We start from the raw sequence: 18,670 nt of genomic DNA, 5'->3' as shown, positions 1-18,670 counted from the left end.
GGAGCTGAACCAGGGAAGTCCAACCTATACCAGCATTTTATCAAACTTTCTGCCTGCTTTTAATTTAGTTTACAAAAGATTTATAGACCTCTTAAAGGGATTCTGGTAGACATTCACAGCTCAAAGACCACATGCACAAGGCAATACTGGACTGGACAACTGATCAAACCAGCATGGTGTGTGCTAAGTTAAAACTATCTGAATAGGGAAGATTTTCTTTCAGATAGCTACAATTAAGATAGCTGTCATTAATAGGTGTACAGGTAGCATTGGATACTGATGATGCAATTTCTCTAGGGCTATACATTTGAATAAGCAAGTAGTTTAATTTGAGACTCCATTAACTGTGCAACTTATAATAGTGTATATGCAGAGAAATTGTTAGCACTATGTAGACCACAAGAAGAAAAGATAAAGCAACTGTTTCAAAGCTGCTGAACTACACTAGGAGAGAGGTGGACAATTGGCAACAGCATTTTTAAGGGATAAAACCAAAGACTTCCACGTTGACAAAAGTACTTACCTAGGCCCTATGTCAAACCACTGAAAGTGAGGAATGAGTTCTCTAACATCAGCTATTGCTGGTGATAGAAATCTATAGTGTTTGTTAAAATTCCCAAAGTGGCTATGGCTTTCAGTGGTTTGAAAGCAATTGTTTATATCCCCCGGCAGTTCTCCTAACAAATGGCATGGCTTGTAAAACTCTGTCAGATCATGGAAGGCATTAATTTCTAACTAGTCAATCATGAAAATATTGTTAAAATGACTGGTGCAATGAGTGAATTCAGAGCAACCTGCTATTCAAAGCACTGGTCTTGAACTAGTGATCAGATCGTTTACTGTCAGAAGTATTAGGTGGTAATATGATGTGTGGTATATTTAATGCATGTGTTAATGAATTATGGTTAGCCAACTCCTAATCTTGGCAAGAAGTGCCCAGTTAAAATTAGAAAGCATTCAGAAAATTATTCATTGTGTGCCCATTTCATATGTCTAAACTCTTCACTAGCTCTTAATTTTTAAGATTGTCATTTACTTAAATGCCAGTACTTCCACAATTTTCTTGTATAGAAAGCAAGGAGTTGAGTACTTAAATCTAGAGGAAATCTTTGCACTTAAATAGATCAGCAATTTTTAAAATACTTCTGTTGAACTCCTGCACTAGAATGAATGTTAAACAGGCTTTTCGAAAGAACTGAGGCTACTCTCCCTTAGCAGAACCCTAAACAATCTTCATTTCTAATATGTAGCAGCACATCGCGCATGTGACCAAACATTCTTCTGGTAACTTAACCATGAGTCTGAGAAGGAAAACAATGACATTGCAAGAGTTTCATACTCCTTCTCACTGTTAAGACTTATCACTAAGTCTTTAAATAGCAATGCTGAACCTCATTGTCACTTAGTGCTACACAAACTCTGCGATCTCAGAACCTTTTGAATTTTTCTGAAATGCATCCCCTTGCTAGTATGTAACAACCTATAACAAGCAGCTATGGGAATCTTGCTTTTGTCTCACAGAAGATGTTAAAGCCTCAAATCAGCAAACTTCTTAATTCATAGGTTTTTTTCCCCCAGTTCTTGTGCATCTTCTGATCATCTTGTTTGTATAGTTTGGAGGGGGAGAGGGGACATTTCACCTTATGTCCATCCAAGCTGATTACTTTCTGAAATATGGAGTCTTCCAACTTCAGTTATCTGTGTATGTGAATTTTCATGACAAGTCATTCCCCAGTATTAAATTAGGAAGCTATTTTAATGAGTTCAAATTATTTTTTCATGATTAAATGGGTAAACTACCAATACTTCAGGCTATCTAAGGTTCATATGAAGTGTGTTCTATGAATATATGCAATCAAGCAAAGGCTGGGCTTCCTGTTCAAGGATTTTAGCAACTAATATGCCTTCTGAAAATAACTTGGACACACTTTTGATTGCAAATATTTTTAGTAGAGCAGAGCAAGGGACTACTGCAGCTTAGAAGTTGGTACAGCAAAACTCCATTAGTCTGGCATCCAATGCTCCGGGATTCCTGATGGTCCGGCACCATCAGGAACCCGGAAGTGCTGGGGCAGCGGGACAGGCTTCCCCCATTCAGCTGCTGCTGAAACTAAACCAGCAGCTGAATCGGAAGCCGGGAGCAGAGCAGCTGGGGTGCTGCCAGGTTGGTCTCGTAGCGCTGCCCCTCGGGGCTGCGGGACCAATCCAGCAGCACCCCAGCTGCTCTTGGGGATGCCTGGGGCGGAGCAGCTCGAGTGCTGCCAGGTTGGTCCCGCAGCGCCAAAGGACGGTGCTGCGGGACCAACCCGGCAGCACCCCAGCTGCTCTATTGTAGGCTTCCCTGATTCAGCTGTTGCTGAAACTGACCAGCAGTGGCTGAATCAGGGATGCCTGGGGCAGAGCCAGACTATTGTAAGGGGGGGCTATGAGGGGTCTGGGGTGGCATCCCCTCCCACCCCACTCCAGACCCCTCATAGCCCCCCCCTTCTGATAGTCCAGCATATCTGATAATCTGGCACCCCCGGGTCCTAAAGGTGCCGGATTATTGGAAGTTTACTGTACTTTAGCATGAGAATTAAGCTCTAGGTAGTCAGTTATGTTTCTGCTGACCTCCCACACTGAAGTCTAACACGTTTTATGGTCAACTTCCTCATCTGTTCTGGACTAAAACTTATTCAGGTTTTGAACCCCTGCCAGTTGAGCTGAGAGAATCTGATTTTATCTGAATCTTTTAAAAACCTCCAGTAGGTGCCCATTCCAGAAATTCAGCCAGTATATAAATAATATACCATGAATGCTCAAAGCTTCCCATCCCTTTCTTGCCTACTGCTGCTAGTTGAGCTGGTTTTATTTTGAGGGGAGAACTCTCTGCCTTTGGTATAACAAGCCTACATGACTGTTTTTTCACTGTGGCTGTAAGCATAGACCTGGTCTTAATGAAAATGCCTGTCAGGCTGGGACCATTAACTGAAATGAACAGTTAAAGCTTTTAAAGGTGGTTATCAAAGGCTGGCAATAAGTAATCTTCCTCAAGGTAGCCTAATGTTTCTAAGATCAAATGATATTGTATTGGAAGGGGGGAAGACAATCTGGAGCAATAAACAGGCTAGGAGGAACCCTGGGATCCTATGAAGTCTCAACTTCCTCTGACAAATTAGTTTGGTACCACTTCCTTGCACAATAGGAAGTTTAAAAGACTCCTCTCCTGGTGTATTAAAATTTAAGTTACTAATATTCCTACTTTTCTGCTGACAACTAGTAAAGTAGCCTTGGCACCTGTGGTTTTTAATACTGGATCTAAAAGTGGTAGTTTCGCTGCCACTTAACTGCACTTTTCTGGTATGTTCCTAATTCTTGCCTTGAGCCAGTCTCTTCATATGTAGCTGAAAAAGTGTAATCAATAGCTAAGATTAGGACATAAGAACTCATCTTAATTTGCAAAACCAATTTAGCCACTTCTTCCCTCAAATGTTTGTTTTTTAAAAAATAGGGCAGTATCCTTCCAGTAACCAAATGGGATGAAGTAGAAGAGAGAAGAATTTCAGTTAAGATGAGGCTGTGTCCCCCTGTTACCCAAATGAGAGCACCTGTCTGTCATACCTACTCCTGATGAGGTATTCTTATCCCCATTTTACAATGGTGAATAGATATGCCTCTTAAATGGAAACTTCTGGCAGACATGGGAATTGAATTGTGGTGCTGAGGCCCTAGTAACTTAACTCCTGAATCACACTGTAGAGGTAAGGCCAGAGCCTCATTTAACTCTTGCCCCTGTTTTCAAGAGCCAAGCTTATTTCATGCGCAGGTAGCTTCCCCCTATTGCAAGCATAGCAGACCAATGTGTACGTTAGTTTAGATATAGCACTTTCACAATATGCAGTATTTCTTTCCTAAATTTCCTGTTGTACTGACAAAGGAAATGCATTAGATGTTAATCTTATGTAGTATTAGAATGGTGCTGATATGCACAAGTTTAGCTGTTACTGCATTAAGGTTGGATGTCTATCCTTGATAGTTTCAGTTTGAATTTATATTTTCTAGATATTACATTATAAAACTAATGCAAAGATGAGGGACACTTATCTTTCAATAAATGCAGACCATGCAATCCAAGCAAAAACACAGCCCTGCAGTGTTTTGATATGGTCTACTACAAGCATTAATGTTAGGTACTGTCAAGTCTTGAGTGCTGTAGATTTAAGTACTGTTGTGTATCAGCATAATGAAGTATGGTACCATATACCCCCCACCCCAGAAGGGGATTGCTTAGCAATCTTTGGTAACTAGCACTTGCACTAGCTGCTTCAAATCATGTCACTTCAGAGAGGGAGACTTAACTCTTTGGTCAATTAGTGACAAAGTTATTACAGATTGGAAGTTCTCCATTAGGCCTAGCCTGATTTGAGGTGGAGGGGGCCTTGTCATGGAATAAGTTGTCTCCTTGATGCAGACCAAACTAGCAGTAATCCAGGTAGGGCTGACTTTATTCCTAATTATCTTCTGTGATGTGCTAAATTCTGATAACAGGGCTATTGTACAAACTGTCACAGGGGCTTGCTTACCAAGTCAAAGACGGACAATGCACCTTCCCTCTGAAGGATCTCAGAGCAATACAAATAAATGGAGCCTCAGTAGCCCTGAGAGGCAAGTGTTTTAAAGAGTTGAAGTGGTTTACCTAAGTCACAAACCAGCTCTCCAGGTATGATCCACTGCCATAACTAAGACTATTTTACCCTTGCTTACATAATTTAATGGTTATAGGAATAAATGGGAGAGTATAAAATCAATTTGAAATGGCTTTAGGATAGAGCAGCTATATTAGAAGCTCACTTAAGACACATCTTAAGACTTATCAATACTAGTGTTCTAAATGCCCTGCAGTAGATGCTGTTGGTACAACATACTGATGTACGTTAACATGCACTAGTTATTACTTTGTGCCAGTATGGTTTACATAAGGCAGAGGAGTGCAATAGAGTACTGTAAAAGTCACACCCCTGTAAACTATTAAATTCAGGATAGAATTGCAGTGTCTACAAAAAATCTGAAAGCAGTCTTGAGTTGACTGGTAAAGCTATACATGGAATCTGTAATTTGAAGTTAATAGCACTAGTTGTCTACTCAACTGAAAAATGAAAAGGATAGCTTAGTTTATACAGAGGTTGTGTTTAAATATGCTGGTGTACTCAGCAGAAATGCCCCCAGGTTGCCAAATGTCATCTTCCATTCTTGACACTATGGTCTTTGGCACAAGTTTACTAACATTCATTCTTATCTGAGAGGCAATATCTTTTTTTCAATAGGTCAACAAAGCTATCTCCAACTTTCAAATGAAGTATGAACCTTGATCTGACAGTAAATGGCATACTTTAGTGCAAGTTAACATCTTTCCAGTACATAATGCAAGGTTAATACATTAAACTCCTACTCCAAGTTAAGAAAACCGAAACTTGTATTGTAGTAACAATGTGTTACATATTGTCGTCATCTGATTCATCCTCCTCTTTCAAAGACTCCTGTTTAAAAAAAAAAAGTATAATCAACTACTATGTCTTGTACAGTTGCTCCTGAACAAGTCCTAGTATCCGCCTACAAAGGATTTGACTCTCTAAAGCTAACACTTGACTTATTTACAGTAATTCACTGTAAGCAAGTGAGAAATTTTAGTCTTACCTGTACAAATTGGATGCAACAATTACCATACCACAGTAGTAAACAAAGCCCTGTATCCACACAGCCTGCATAGCTCCCAGTGGCAGTTAACAAGGTTGCATGGGAAAAGTGTCAAATCCTCTGGTTTTGAAAATGATGGCTGCACTTCAATGACATTTCTTGCATACTAATGTGGAACTGCTACATGCACACAATACTTATGTTTTTCCTGATCAATTCCTATTTTAAAGGGCTACTGTGCTGGGTGTAGGTGATTACTAATGTCAGTTCAATTAAAAAAACTAATCAGCATTTGATTTACTGTCTTATTTAGGCAAGGAGAAGCATGACTGCTGTACCAAATGTGAACCATACATTGCTGAATGCACATTTAATCAGCTGAAGATGCCATGGGATTACTTTTTCTAAACTTTCAGGTAACTGATTCTGAATCTCTTTAAAAACTGTCTGAGCTTTGCCTCACAAAATACTGACTGTCATCTGAAGAAGTAGGTTGCACCCATGAAAGCCCATGATACCATCTACATGTTAATAGACTAGTAGCACCTTAAAGACTAAGTTTTTCCTGTTAGACTAACTTAGCTACCCCTCTGAAGTATGTCCAAAAGCTTAACTTAATGCAGTTCTAGTTGCCAAAATATTGGACAAGATGAACTTTGTGCAGTTAATTCTATTCTGGACTTGAGTTTTGAACCTGCTAAATAAAATTGTTGCTTACCTTGGCATATTTTTCTGCTTCTTCTCTGATGTCTTTTGGAACAATTTCGTGTTTTCCTTTTGTTACTGTGAATGAATAATACATTTAAAGACTTCAGAAATTACTGGTATAAATACAACATTTAAGCCTCAAAGTAAGTTAAGCCTGTTTGTAGTTTCCACTGACTAAGATATTTTACTTTCCCTGTAGTATAGGTGGAATTAGAATTTCTTTAGTTTGCTGTACTCCCATAGAATTTACATCAGTATAACTTATTCACTTCTATAATCAAGGATGGAATAGCTAAAGCTAACAAAGAAAACAAAATACATTACTTTCTCCAACCCAGCTGAGTTCAAGTTCAAAAGCTTTATCCTTCACTTCATCATGAACTATGTAGATTCTAGAAAGAATAAAGAAACAGGTTTCTGAAGTTAGACATTTTCCTTTCCAAAAGCTAAGGATTAATGTGAAATGAACAAGTATGTTACAAAACTCCCGCTAGTTTTCAATATCACCATTTTCCTGATTTTAAAATCTCCTGTATGACCCGCACACAATCCTGTATGTAATTTTCTTCCATCAATGTTTGAAGTAAATGCTGAAATTAACATTGCCTTAATCACTTACACTAGCATTCACTAATAGTAACATTTTCAGCCTAATACCACTAACCAGTAAAGTATCCTGCTCAGATTCAGACAGTATAGCACTTAAGTGACCCCATGGCATTGCCATTGTCCTATTGCCACAACCATTGGTGAAATAAAACCAGCAAATAAGTCTTCAAAAATGTTTCCTGCAAGACATACAGCTTTAACTTAAACAACATTAACAGTACACATGTGTATGCACACCTGTAATTAGCTTGTGAACAAGTCCTTATTGACATGGAACCAGTCATGTGTTGCCATGGTTTGCATGGAACCTAGAAGGGTTAAGTTGTTCATTTACACTGTTGTATATACATGTGAACCTCTTAATCTCACAACCCTGAGAAACTGGGTGTGCCTGATTAAGGAATTAAGAACATAAGCACCTTTATATCCTTAATCTATAGCAACATCTCAATGTCATCTTGGTTAACGTTTTGTTACATTACTGACTAAAGAACACACTTGTTTAAAGTTGTGCAATATTCACTTAAGTGTTTGGCTGCCAGCTGCTTTGTCAACTGCTTGCAGGAGTCATGATTTTAAAGACCTTTATCATAGGGCTGGAAGAGACCTTACATTGTCAGAGGCCAGCCCCCTGCCCAAAGCGGGACCAATCCCAACTAAATCATCCCAGCCAGGGCTTTGTCAAGACAAGACTTAAAAACTTCTAGTGATAGAGATTATATCCCCATTAATCATCCATTTCCAAGATGAAAATTCCAAATTTTATTTCTCTCAGCTAGAAGCTGTTCCATACTCCTGTTTGTTACCCTTTTCTGAACCTATTCTAATATCTGGACAGAGCTGTCACTATGCAAATGTTGAAGCCTCCAGTACTTTTTGTATTCTAATTGCATAGGCCAACCATGCCCCCAGTTCATTCAGCTTGAAAGAGTTTGAGACCCCTTCTCACAAGGCTTGAAATAAGTACCACAGTCAGAGATCCTAGCTAAGTTCTCTGGTTCAGCTTATCTCATGGCAACCTGAGAAATCTGCCATATGGAGCATGCATATGCCCTAATACAAGGACTCGTACTAGAGTATTTTTTCAGGGCCTTTAACATTTTGCTTCAAAAATACTGGAATCTCAACTTAAGTACACTAGATGTACACTCAGTGTACTTCTTACAACTGCAAATGTTTGAAGGGGAAAACACTAACCCTAACTCAAAAGTATTTGCAAACTACCATTTAATTCATACAAAGGATCAAGGACAGAATCCTAGTGAAGGTGGTATTTTATAAATACGTAGTCAGCAGTTTAGATCAGCTCAGTGCCAGAAATGGAAACTAAAGCCTTTATCGCTAAGGAAAAATGTCTGGAAAAGAAAAAGGTCAAAGAGCTACTGCTATGAACTACCATGAAAATACAAAGGGAGGAGACACAAGAGTGAGCTACTGTAAAATTAGACAAGAGCAGCCTCAGAGGAATGAAGGCGGAACACCACAAAGTTAAAACAGCACCCTTGCAAGTCCTTCCCATCCCTGCTCTGTGCCTGCCTTCCCTGAGCAACAGGATCCAAGGGATTATTAGGGCACCTGGTGTGAAGCAGCAGCAGGGTCTCCCTCATGCACTTATCACAGCAGAGGAGCTGGAGCAACCCTGCTCCACTGCACCACCCATCTCCCAGCCTGCTGTGCTCTGCTTCACCATGGCAGTGAGCCTCAGGCCTCAGCCTGCTCCCCTCTGCTTCTCCTAGCCTTACACCACTCAGGGGAATAGAGCAGGCCAGGTCACTCTGCTTGCCACCATGAAGCAGAGCACAGCAGGCTGCTACCGCCAGAGTAGGTACCGAGACGCTCAACCCCTTTCCCCCTGCACCAGGTGCCCAAGGTAATCTCCCAGGCTACCCTGGGCCCCCACTGGTCCTATCCATAGGACAGTTGAGGCAGCCCCCCAGAATTACCCTATGGACAGGATGGCACTGAAGCCTGCTATACCCCAAGGCTGCACTCAAACATTCCTATTTTTCCAGTATTCTCAATTCTGCATCCCAAGTGTATTTTCTCCCCTGCCAGTGTCTGTGTGGTTTATAGTAGGGATGTAATAGTGTACATGTTTAAACAGTTACACACAAGGCACCTCTCCCTCTACCCCCCAAAGCACTGCTGCCTCTGTCAGAGGAGGAGATGGGAAGTACCTGAGACCATAATTCATTGTTCAGTTTGCATACTGAGACCTATTTCCATATGCCTCTGCATTTATCTTTTACTGCTTTCCACCTAATTATGAACCCCATCACCAACTTCCCTCTCTCTCAAGTGTTTCCATTTAAAAAGTTAACATTTATCTACACTTAACATACTGTTACAAGAAACACCCATAGCAACTAATGGAAAAAATAAAGATACACAAAGAAAACCAAGGGAAAACTTGTATTGGCAGTCTGAGTTCACTTGTTTCACTGTTTCCTCTGTATAGTCAGTTTTCCCATGCTGTGTAGAGCTTTCATATCATATGGAGGGAGGAAAAACCACAAGTTTAAAATAAGGAAAGAAGATTGTAAAACTACCAAAGTTAATGTGACAGCCCTAGGAATAGGAGTAGTACATGAAGTTTCCAGTGTGTTTTTTTTTAAAACTGACTAGGGTCTACGAAGATATGTTTGTTTTTCATAAGGAGGGATGAGAGAAAGAAGAGCCCTGGGGATAAAAGGCCAGAAGAAAGGAAACTTACATTTTTGCAACTTCTTTAACAACATCACGGCAGGTCATTTCTTTCATCTGTTTGTAAGGAATATGAAATTTAGTTGAGTATTTAACGTTGTTTTCTAAAAATAAAAAGTTATCCATTAAGGGAAAACCACAATATTGGTGGCTGATATACCAAAGTGTATCACTTATGCAGGAACAAGCATCTGCTCAACAATACCAACGAACAGAGGGTCAGTCACAAGTAGAACCAAATTAAGTTAACATGTAATAATTTGTTTTCAGTTTTTGTTCAGACCGCAATTTTTGTATGAGCTCCAAGAGTTATTCTTCCCCGTATTTGTTCAGTTACAGATGACAGACTCTCAGCGCACATTTTCAGTTTAAGTGTTCCTTTCAACAAAGCTTAATAGTGGAACATCTTTTTACAAATCTCAGCGCGCATACCTTTATTTGGTTGATTAGATCTTGATACCTTCTGACAGAATGTAACTCATGAGACTGCTATACCAACAAATGCATCTCTATTTTAGCACGTTCTAACAATCATTCTTCTGGAGTCTTGAGGGCATCTACTTACTGCCCAGTCCTGAGGCAGTCCACTGGCAGCTGACCAACCTAAAGTTTCATATTTGATAATGGTAACATTTACAAAATTAAATTCCAGTATTCATGACATGGCACAAACTCAAGTAATAACATTCATACACGTGCCAGATCTCGTACACCTTCTGCCTTTTAGGATAATGGAAAAAATAATACAACCTGCCACTGATTTAATGCTGATCCTTGTTCCCTTTCCCCAATAACTGATTCTTAACGGAGACATGGGATCATGTCTGGTAAGTGTTTGTCTAGATAAGAGGAATATAAAGTTTACAGTGGTCTAGCATGTCTTGTGCTACATGCTGCTGTACACAAAAAATTCCCTCATTCATTAATGTACTCATTTCAAAGCAATGTAGATCAAAGCTCACCAGGGAACTTGAAATGGGTAACAGCAGGGCCCAGACATCTCATGTACAGCAGGCAAGTATGGAGTAGATTTACATCTTGTCTTGCCAGGAACTAAGTGCTCGTGTTGACAAACCCTAAGTTATCACACACCAGTATCTTTATATAACTAATGCATGCACCACAAAATGGATTTTTGCATTTATGCACAAAAGTTACCTGTGAAAGAGTATGAACTCTATTAGTCTATTAATTTACAAAGTTTTGCAGGTGACATGTTTGTCTAGATATTATGCCTGGCCTCCTTTTTCATTTCAGGTATGTTAATCCTGCAGCCCAAAAAAATCAAAAGTTTGACACTGAATGGGTTACTATATCATTTAGTATTCATATCCAAAGTAATACGAGGGAAATTTAAACATTAGATGGTGCATGTATTGTCACAGAAGAAGCTGAATTTCAGAGATACTAAAAAACCCCTTTCCCCTGTGCAAATACTGATTTTCACTTTAAAGTATTAAGTGTCTACAGCTACAACTAGAAGTGATTAATACAGTGGCTCTCCATACTGTAGACCACTTACGATGGAAAGTATTTCACTAGCCATCTCCTCTCCCAGATTCTATATATTTTTACTGCAGAATACTTAGCTGTTCCCCTATCCTGCATGGCTGTCTGAAAAGCAAATAATACTAAAGGAGGAAAAGACTTGTTTTAGTATAGGCATAGCTACTTCCTTATCACTCCTCTTTCCTAGAGAAGATATTTGGAGACATGAGGAAGACAACAGCACTCCTACCACTGCATACCGCAAAAGCATTATTAATAAACACCCTCACGAGTTTGTGTCACTCAAATGCAGCAAGTGCTATTCTGCCAATCTGTGTATACCGAAATTGACACAGCATTGTTTCTCAGATGCCAAGATTAGTGTCACCATTGTCTCTGTTTAACTCAATGTATGAACAGTACACTGAACTAAAGACCGATCTCTGATGGAATCCAGCCTGACATATGTAGATTAAATTTAATAATAAAAAATTAAGAAATGTTTTTAAATCTAAGATACAAAAAGATACAGAAAACGGGCTACATTTTAATGGCAATTCAAAAAATTTAGTACAAGCCAGGACTAGAATAAACTACAAATCTCTAAATTTTAACAGCTGTTAGGTAAACTTTCAGATTGTCAAAAAAAAAAAAAAAAAAGATGCAGGGGGGAGGTGAATTCATCAGATTGTGATGAATCAGTTTTTTCCTGCTCTTTTAAAGGACTTACTAGTTTTACAAGGTTCATATTCTCAGATGTACTATGTGTTTGTGTATATGGTTTTTTTTATAGTTAAATAAAACATAAGTTACATAAGAGAAATGGCAAAATCAAATTAAATTTAAGATCCTAAAACAATACTGCAGAAGTTATTAGGAGGCATGTTTAAATACATTTCAGCAGTCACCCAAAACAAGGATTACTTTACATAATCATCTGAATGCATAGTTGATAAATATAAATGCTTTGATATGAAACGATATGATTTAAGTCTCAAGATAAGCAATCCATCTGTATTTTGCAGTACTATAAGTCCCACAATTTGGAGCTCTTTCATAAAATCAGACGCCATTTTTGTATAAGAACTTACATTTATTGCATTAACAGAAGACTAATACTGTACAGTGTTTAATTAGGGCAGAACTAAGAGGAAGGACAAGGACAGATTATTTTCCCCATATCATCATTGTTGCATTTGTAGTTTGACTTCTATGAAGTCTCAACAATCCTATCTTATAAGTGGTTTTCTTCTAAAACCAAAATGCTTTACAGTATTTTAGAAAGATTAAACTGCAGTATTATTGAAGAAAACATGTTGAACTGATATACCATAGTTTCTCCAGTCTCATTAGTATTTAAGGGCGTGATAGGTTTCAGGAATTCAACAAAAAGCTACATAAGAACTTTGTGCTCAATTGTCTCGTACCACCACCTTGATTTGGCCCATGTGCCTTCTGGACAAAGGCATGGCTGACTACCACCAGTATTTTAGTGTGACAATTTACTTTTGGGGAGTATCTTGTAACATCTATATTTCTCATTTGTATATCATTAGGATATTGCCTATAAAGCATGTCATGTGAAGTATCAGAGAAAGATTATGAACTGCTAAAAGCCACTATTCTTTGTATGGTGGTCACTAAAACACAGTAAGTTGAGGAATGAGCTCTCCAGACACAACAGCAAGGAGACTAACCAATGCTAGGGTCACGTATCCAACAGCCATCCTCCAGCAAGGAAGCAACAACTCAGTGAATCACCTGCATGCGACCACACCAGGAGAATTGCTCAACCTTGCCTGAAAATTCAGCAATGCCCACCTGACACACAGGGACTTGTGTTCTTCAGGCACATCGGAGTGAGTATAAGAGACCACAGGAGCCCCATGCTTCACCCCACCTACGCTGCAAACAACAAAGGCACTGAAGACTAAAGGCTCTAATAGAGCCCAGATTTAGAGACAAAACTATATATTAAGGACTGCAATATCCAGTGGTTAAGTTGCTTAATCTAGTTGCTGCCCAGTCTAACAGGGTTGAGAGTTTAGACGAAGTGTTTATATTTTATTTCTTTTGGTAACTAATCTGACTTTTTTCCTAATCACTTATAGTCACTTAAAATCTGTCTGTTGTACTCAAACATGCTTTACTGTTTATCTTTACCAGTGAGTTTGTCTGAAGCGTCTGTTTATTTGCTCAGGTTTCACAAAGGCTGGTGTATCTATTTTCCACAGATGAAGTGGTAAACCAATTAATAAATTTTGCACTGCTCATCATCAGTACAAGACCATATATTCCTGAGGTACAAGGCTGGGAGCTGGGGTTATTTGGCTGGTGCCTTTCTCTGGTTCATGTGTGGCTTTGGGAGCATTCATGCAGTCTAGCTGTGTGTTTGGGGGAGGAGGGGTACTATATGCTGCTGTGTGGAGTGATCGCAGCACTTGGAGGCATTTGCTGCTTGTCACTAGCAAAGCATTGAGAGAGCACAGGTTGGAGAGTTAGGGGGGCACAGCAGATCCACAGTCTCAGCCTGCACCCCAAATATCCCATCACAGCCTCAATCTAATTTTTTACACCAAAATAGAATGAGTGCAATTATATTCCTCCAGTCATTTGATGTAATTCAGGGCATGTCTACACTACTGGATCAATGGGCAGGAATCAATCCATCATATATACAGGCAGTCCCCGGGTTACGTACAAGGTAGGGACTGTAGGTTTGTTCTTAAGTTGAATCTGTATGTAAGTCGGAACTGGCATCCAGATTCAGCCGCTGCTGAAACTGGTCAGTTTCAACAGCGGCTGAATCTGGACGCCAGTTCCGACTTACATACAGATTCAACTTAAGAACCCCAGGCGTCCCCAAGTCAGCTGCTGCTGAAACTGCAGCTGATTCCAGGAAGCCCAGGGCAGAGCAACTCTGCCTCGGGCTTCCTGTAGTCAGCCGCTGGTCAGTTTCAGCAGCGGCTGACTTGGGGATGCCTGGGGCAGAGCAGCTGGGGTGCTGCTGGGTTGGTCCAGTAGCGCCAAGGAGCGGTGCTGCGGGACCAACCAGCAGCGCCCCACCTGCTCTACCACAGGCCCCGGGCTTTGCTCCACATCTCCCTGGTCCACTGGGGGGGGGGGGGCACTAGCTGCATCCCCCCCCAGCAGACCAGGGAGACGGGGAGCAGCTTTTCTCGCCCCGGAGGAGGCGGGCGGCGGGACCAGGCGTCCCGCCGCTCCAGTCCTCCGGGGCGAGAAAATCCTCATTCGTAACTGCGGATCCAACATAAGTCGGATCCGCGTAACTCGGGGACTGCCTGTACTAGATGTGATAAATCAATTGAAGAGTGGTCTCCCATTGACTCAGGTATTCCACCAAAATGAAAAGTGTAGGCTGAATCAACAGGAAAGCATCTGCCATTGACTCACTGCAATAAGTAGACCTAAGTATGTCCACTTCAGTTACTTTATTCACATAGCTGAAGTTGCGTAACTTAGATTGATGGCATGCAATAGTGTAAATTAGGCCTCACATATAGCAACACTATCATGCTTTAGGTGTCGGGCTTTCAGTTGAAATAAATATTTTCATGACAACTTACAGGTATCAGAGCATTTCACACTAACGAAGAAAGTAGTCCCTAAATGCAATTTGATTTTTCCCCATTTGCTAGAAACCACTTTACCACAGATTACCTACATAATCTCTAGTACAAGTTAAGGAATATATTTTTGCACTGCTGAACTAAAAGGCTGTGTAATATCTTCCAAGTTATTAGATGAATAATTTGTATGTTACACAATTAACTGATTTTCAGGAGTTCTACAAAGAAAGGTGTGAATGATTGATAATTGCAGGTTAACTGAACTCTCTGGGGATATGTCTACACAGCAGCATTATTTTGGAATAACGTTAGTTATTCTGAAACAACAATGCACATCTACACAGCAAGCCATTATTTTGAAATAATGTTGAGCTGGAGGACTTCTTACTCCGACTCCTATAACCCTCATTTTACAAGAAGTAAGGGAAGTCAAAGGAAGAGTATTCTTCCTTCGACTTCCTGCTGTGTAGACAGCACCAAAAGCCAAATTAAACTATTTGGACTTCAGCTACGCAACTGACGTAGCTGAAGTTGCATATCTTAATTTGACTTTTGGCCTGCAGTGTAGATGTGCCATGGGGAGCCTCACCTTTTAACAGTAATAAATTAACATACGGCTTTGCAAGTGTCTCTCCAAACCTGAAGCAATTTAAGTAGCTATAACAAGTCCTTCATAAGTGACTCAATAGCCATTTAATAAATTCAGTTTACACCAGATGTTTGATTACTTCACCCTATGCTCTGTATAGTAAACCATTTATTCTGAGCTGAATTTGAACTGTTCAAACCTTTGAGGAACTTCAAAGTGCTGCTTCTCCTCTCTCCCCTCCCCACTTTTCCTTGCAAAAGAAGAGATTTTCTAGAAGACATCACCTTTTACTGCCTCTCCCCCACCCACAATTACACAGGCTTGTGGGGAAAGTTGGGCAATGTTCCAGTATTTGATTAGTAACATTTCAAATCCATCATCTGTGTGTCTTGAAGTATAGAAACGGGAGCTTTACACAGCTTTCCAATGGAGCCCTTTGTTAGCCTCGGAGCATCTAAAAAACCTGACTTCTCAGGACTTACATTTATTTTAGGCAGCTTTTAGAACAGTGATAGGCAACCCAGGCAAGTGGGGCCATCTCAATGGGCCACAAGATTGTTGTAACCAAGATGTTTTTCCGGGGTCAGGTAGTTTCACTAACTGCTCTTGTGTAACTAGTATTTGCAGGGTGTGCCAACTGAACTGTAGCAGCACTTTGACCGGATGCAGAGGGAGCATATGACTCTCACAGTCAATGTTACGGGCAATTGGCATGCACCTCAGTTGACATGCGTATAACTTTTGTAATACCAGTAGAAAAAACAGGCTGCCCATCACTAATTTAGAGTATTTAAAAATTCTCCCTTGGAGTCCAGGACAACCATAATACGTGAGCCAAACTTCATAGAGAGCAGAAAAAGTTTTAACAAAAACAGTTCAAAAAGTGGGTTTATGTTCTTCATATACTGCATTTGATGGTGTAAGTGGGTATGTAAGTTTAACTGGTACTGTTAAACTCACAAGTTACTTTGCCTATCATTAATATAGCCATCCAAGCTCATGTCAGTAAGTTTTTATTGCTACATCTCTCTATACTGTTTTAAGAAAATCTTAGAAAAATGGTATCAACTTGCTATTCAACAAGTACAATGAAAGGGGGCAAGATGACTTGCTAGTGCTTCCCTTGATGAGAACAAACATCACTGATCCTATTCTTCTCCATGACACTATATTTTCATCTGAAGTGGGTTGTGCTACTATCTATATTTTCAGTTAGTCGCTAAGGTGCTACAGGACAACTCACTTTTTTTTTTTTTTTTTAAGTTACTAACCCAATCACCCCTCTGAGAATATTTTATTACAATTCAGAGTATTTCTTTGGTTATCCATAATGGGAAAGATGGGGAAGGTACTATCACAGTAGGTTATAGGAAAATGTTCCTGTGCAGAGAAAGTAGCTTCCTTTACTTGCTAACTTCCCTGGTGCCCCCTAAACCTTACCTTAAAAAACCCTTATAGCACAACAGTGGTAGCTCAGAATACCTGTCTTGAAATGAATTAGTACAGAACAACTGGATATACTGTATATTGTAAATACCATCCTACCTGAAGTTTTTCAATTTCTGTCTTTGCAGCTTGTCTGGCTTTACCAATGGCACATCCCCAATAACCCTATAAAAGCAACAAAAGGAGAAGTTAAAGTTTAATTAATCTTTCTTGCAGGGCAGGTTTCTTTAGTTGTAAGAACTCAGTAAACTGTTGTAGTTTACAATACTGAACTATGAGCATACCTGTAGGTAATGTTACAGAAACCTCCAAATATCTTTTCAGTAAATTCCGCAGAGCAGAATCCTATTTATACTAATTTTTTAACAGAGTAAGTGAAAACTCACAAAAACTAAATAGATAAATTGGATATGGTAATGTCTTTTATTGGACCAGCCTCAGGTGGTAAGAGATGAGCTTTCAAGCTTTAAATACAGGGTTTTTTTCTTTAGGACTGGAAAATTAAAGTATCACTGCTAAATCCAAGGTTTGAACAGTCTGCTTAGCATAAGTAGTTAGTTAACACATTTTAAGGGACCATTCAAAGTGACCTCTGCAGTCATAGGGAGGAAGGGAACAGGGTAGGAGTAACCACTAAGGTGGAAACAGGGTATGGGGTCGTAAGTGGGTTGCGGATAGTTGTAATAAGCCATAAATAGAGTGTGTATTCAGTCCATGATTTTTAGCTTGCCTTTTGAAAGCAGGTTTCCTTTGAGGAAAGATACAGAATGATCGCTCTGTGAAAACTGTTCCACGGATGATATGGTCTTTTTGCATTTCTTCATTTTCCTACACTCACTTGACAACCATGATTTGGTTTCATCCACATAGTTGCCACTGAGGAATTTAATGTGCTGGATGAGGTACACCATGTGTAGCAACAGGCATGTATGCGTAAGACCCATGGATCTTAAAAGGTATATTGAGGGGAGTGTTCATCATTGTAGCAATGGAGGTATGTGCACGTTTTGCATCTGTGAATCTGACAGTCCGGTGCCACTGAGTTAGGCTGTGGCTACACTTCTACTTGCTTGACAAAACTTTTGTCATTCATGTGTGCTTAACTCCTCTCGCTCGTGAAAAAGGTTTTGCCACAACAAGTGCACATGTGACTGCTGCTTTGTCAGCAGGCCAACAAATAGCACATACACATGCTGACTTTTAGTGACAGAACTGTGTCAACACAGATCCTAGACTAGAGATGTCAATGTGTAATCCACTACACTGCCTTGGCTTATCTGTTAGTCCTGTTGACTACACCCCTCCGCCCCACCCTTGCTGTCTCTGTAGGAGGAGGAAGTGGGAGCCAGTGCCCAAGAGAAACTGGCTTTAAGCATGCTCCCCACAAGCACTGGATCTGCCTGCCCCCTTTCACACCTACACTGCTGTCTGTGATAGAAAGGCAGCAGCACTGAGGCTGATGGGGGCAGGCTGCAGCCAATACACATGGGGAACCAGCTCCCTGCACATGCCAACTCCGCGGACCTGTGGAAGAGGCAGCGAAAGAAGGGCAAACAGGAGTTAGTGCTGGGGGAAGATGGCTTAGAAGGTAACAGAATAGGGGAGGGGGAAGCTGCCGCAAAGCTCCCCTCAGATGGAGGCTACTGCTACCCTGCACTGCTGCTTCTGCATCAGAGGCAGCAGCGCAGGGCAACAGGCAGCCAGTCTGAGCAGGGAGCTGGTTTTTAAACTGGCTTCCCCCTGCTATTGCCTCTGATACAGAGGCAGCAATGTAGAGTGGGAGGGGGCTCCAGAAAGTGGGGCCAGGAGTGCATTGGCTGCTGGCCCTGCCCCCAAAGACTACTGAATAGTCATGTAACCACTA

General features: G+C 40.4%; 1 protein-coding gene and 1 long non-coding RNA gene across 2 annotated transcripts in view; one reads left to right on the top strand and one right to left on the bottom strand.

Annotated features, from left to right (window-relative positions):
• LOC102459352 (uncharacterized) overlaps nt 1–13,460 on the top strand; it is a 27,997-nt gene extending 14,537 nt beyond the window's left edge. The window contains exons 2-3 of the long non-coding RNA XR_012903261.2: nt 5,987–6,089; nt 12,738–13,460. This is a non-coding gene — a long non-coding RNA (uncharacterized LOC102459352). The remainder of the gene's footprint in view (nt 1–5,986; nt 6,090–12,737) is intronic.
• Nucleotides 5,351–18,670, bottom strand: part of PSMA3 (proteasome 20S subunit alpha 3) — a 26,023-nt gene continuing 12,703 nt past the window's right edge. Inside the window, exons 7-11 of the mRNA XM_006135244.5 lie at nt 16,906–16,971; nt 9,704–9,750; nt 6,706–6,773; nt 6,392–6,456; nt 5,351–5,516 (exon numbers count right to left, since the gene is read on the bottom strand). Coding sequence (XP_006135306.1) covers nt 5,472–5,516; nt 6,392–6,456; nt 6,706–6,773; nt 9,704–9,750; nt 16,906–16,971 — 291 coding nt within the window. The 3' untranslated portion in view covers nt 5,351–5,471. The remainder of the gene's footprint in view (nt 5,517–6,391; nt 6,457–6,705; nt 6,774–9,703; nt 9,751–16,905; nt 16,972–18,670) is intronic.

Source organism: Pelodiscus sinensis, chromosome 5, assembly GCF_052426305.1.
Source record: "Pelodiscus sinensis isolate ZL-2025 chromosome 5, ASM5242630v1, whole genome shotgun sequence".
NCBI classification, from domain to species: domain Eukaryota; kingdom Metazoa; phylum Chordata; order Testudines; family Trionychidae; genus Pelodiscus; species Pelodiscus sinensis.
Note: the sequence above shows the minus strand (reverse complement) of the source record. Positions and strands in the feature narration are given on the sequence as shown.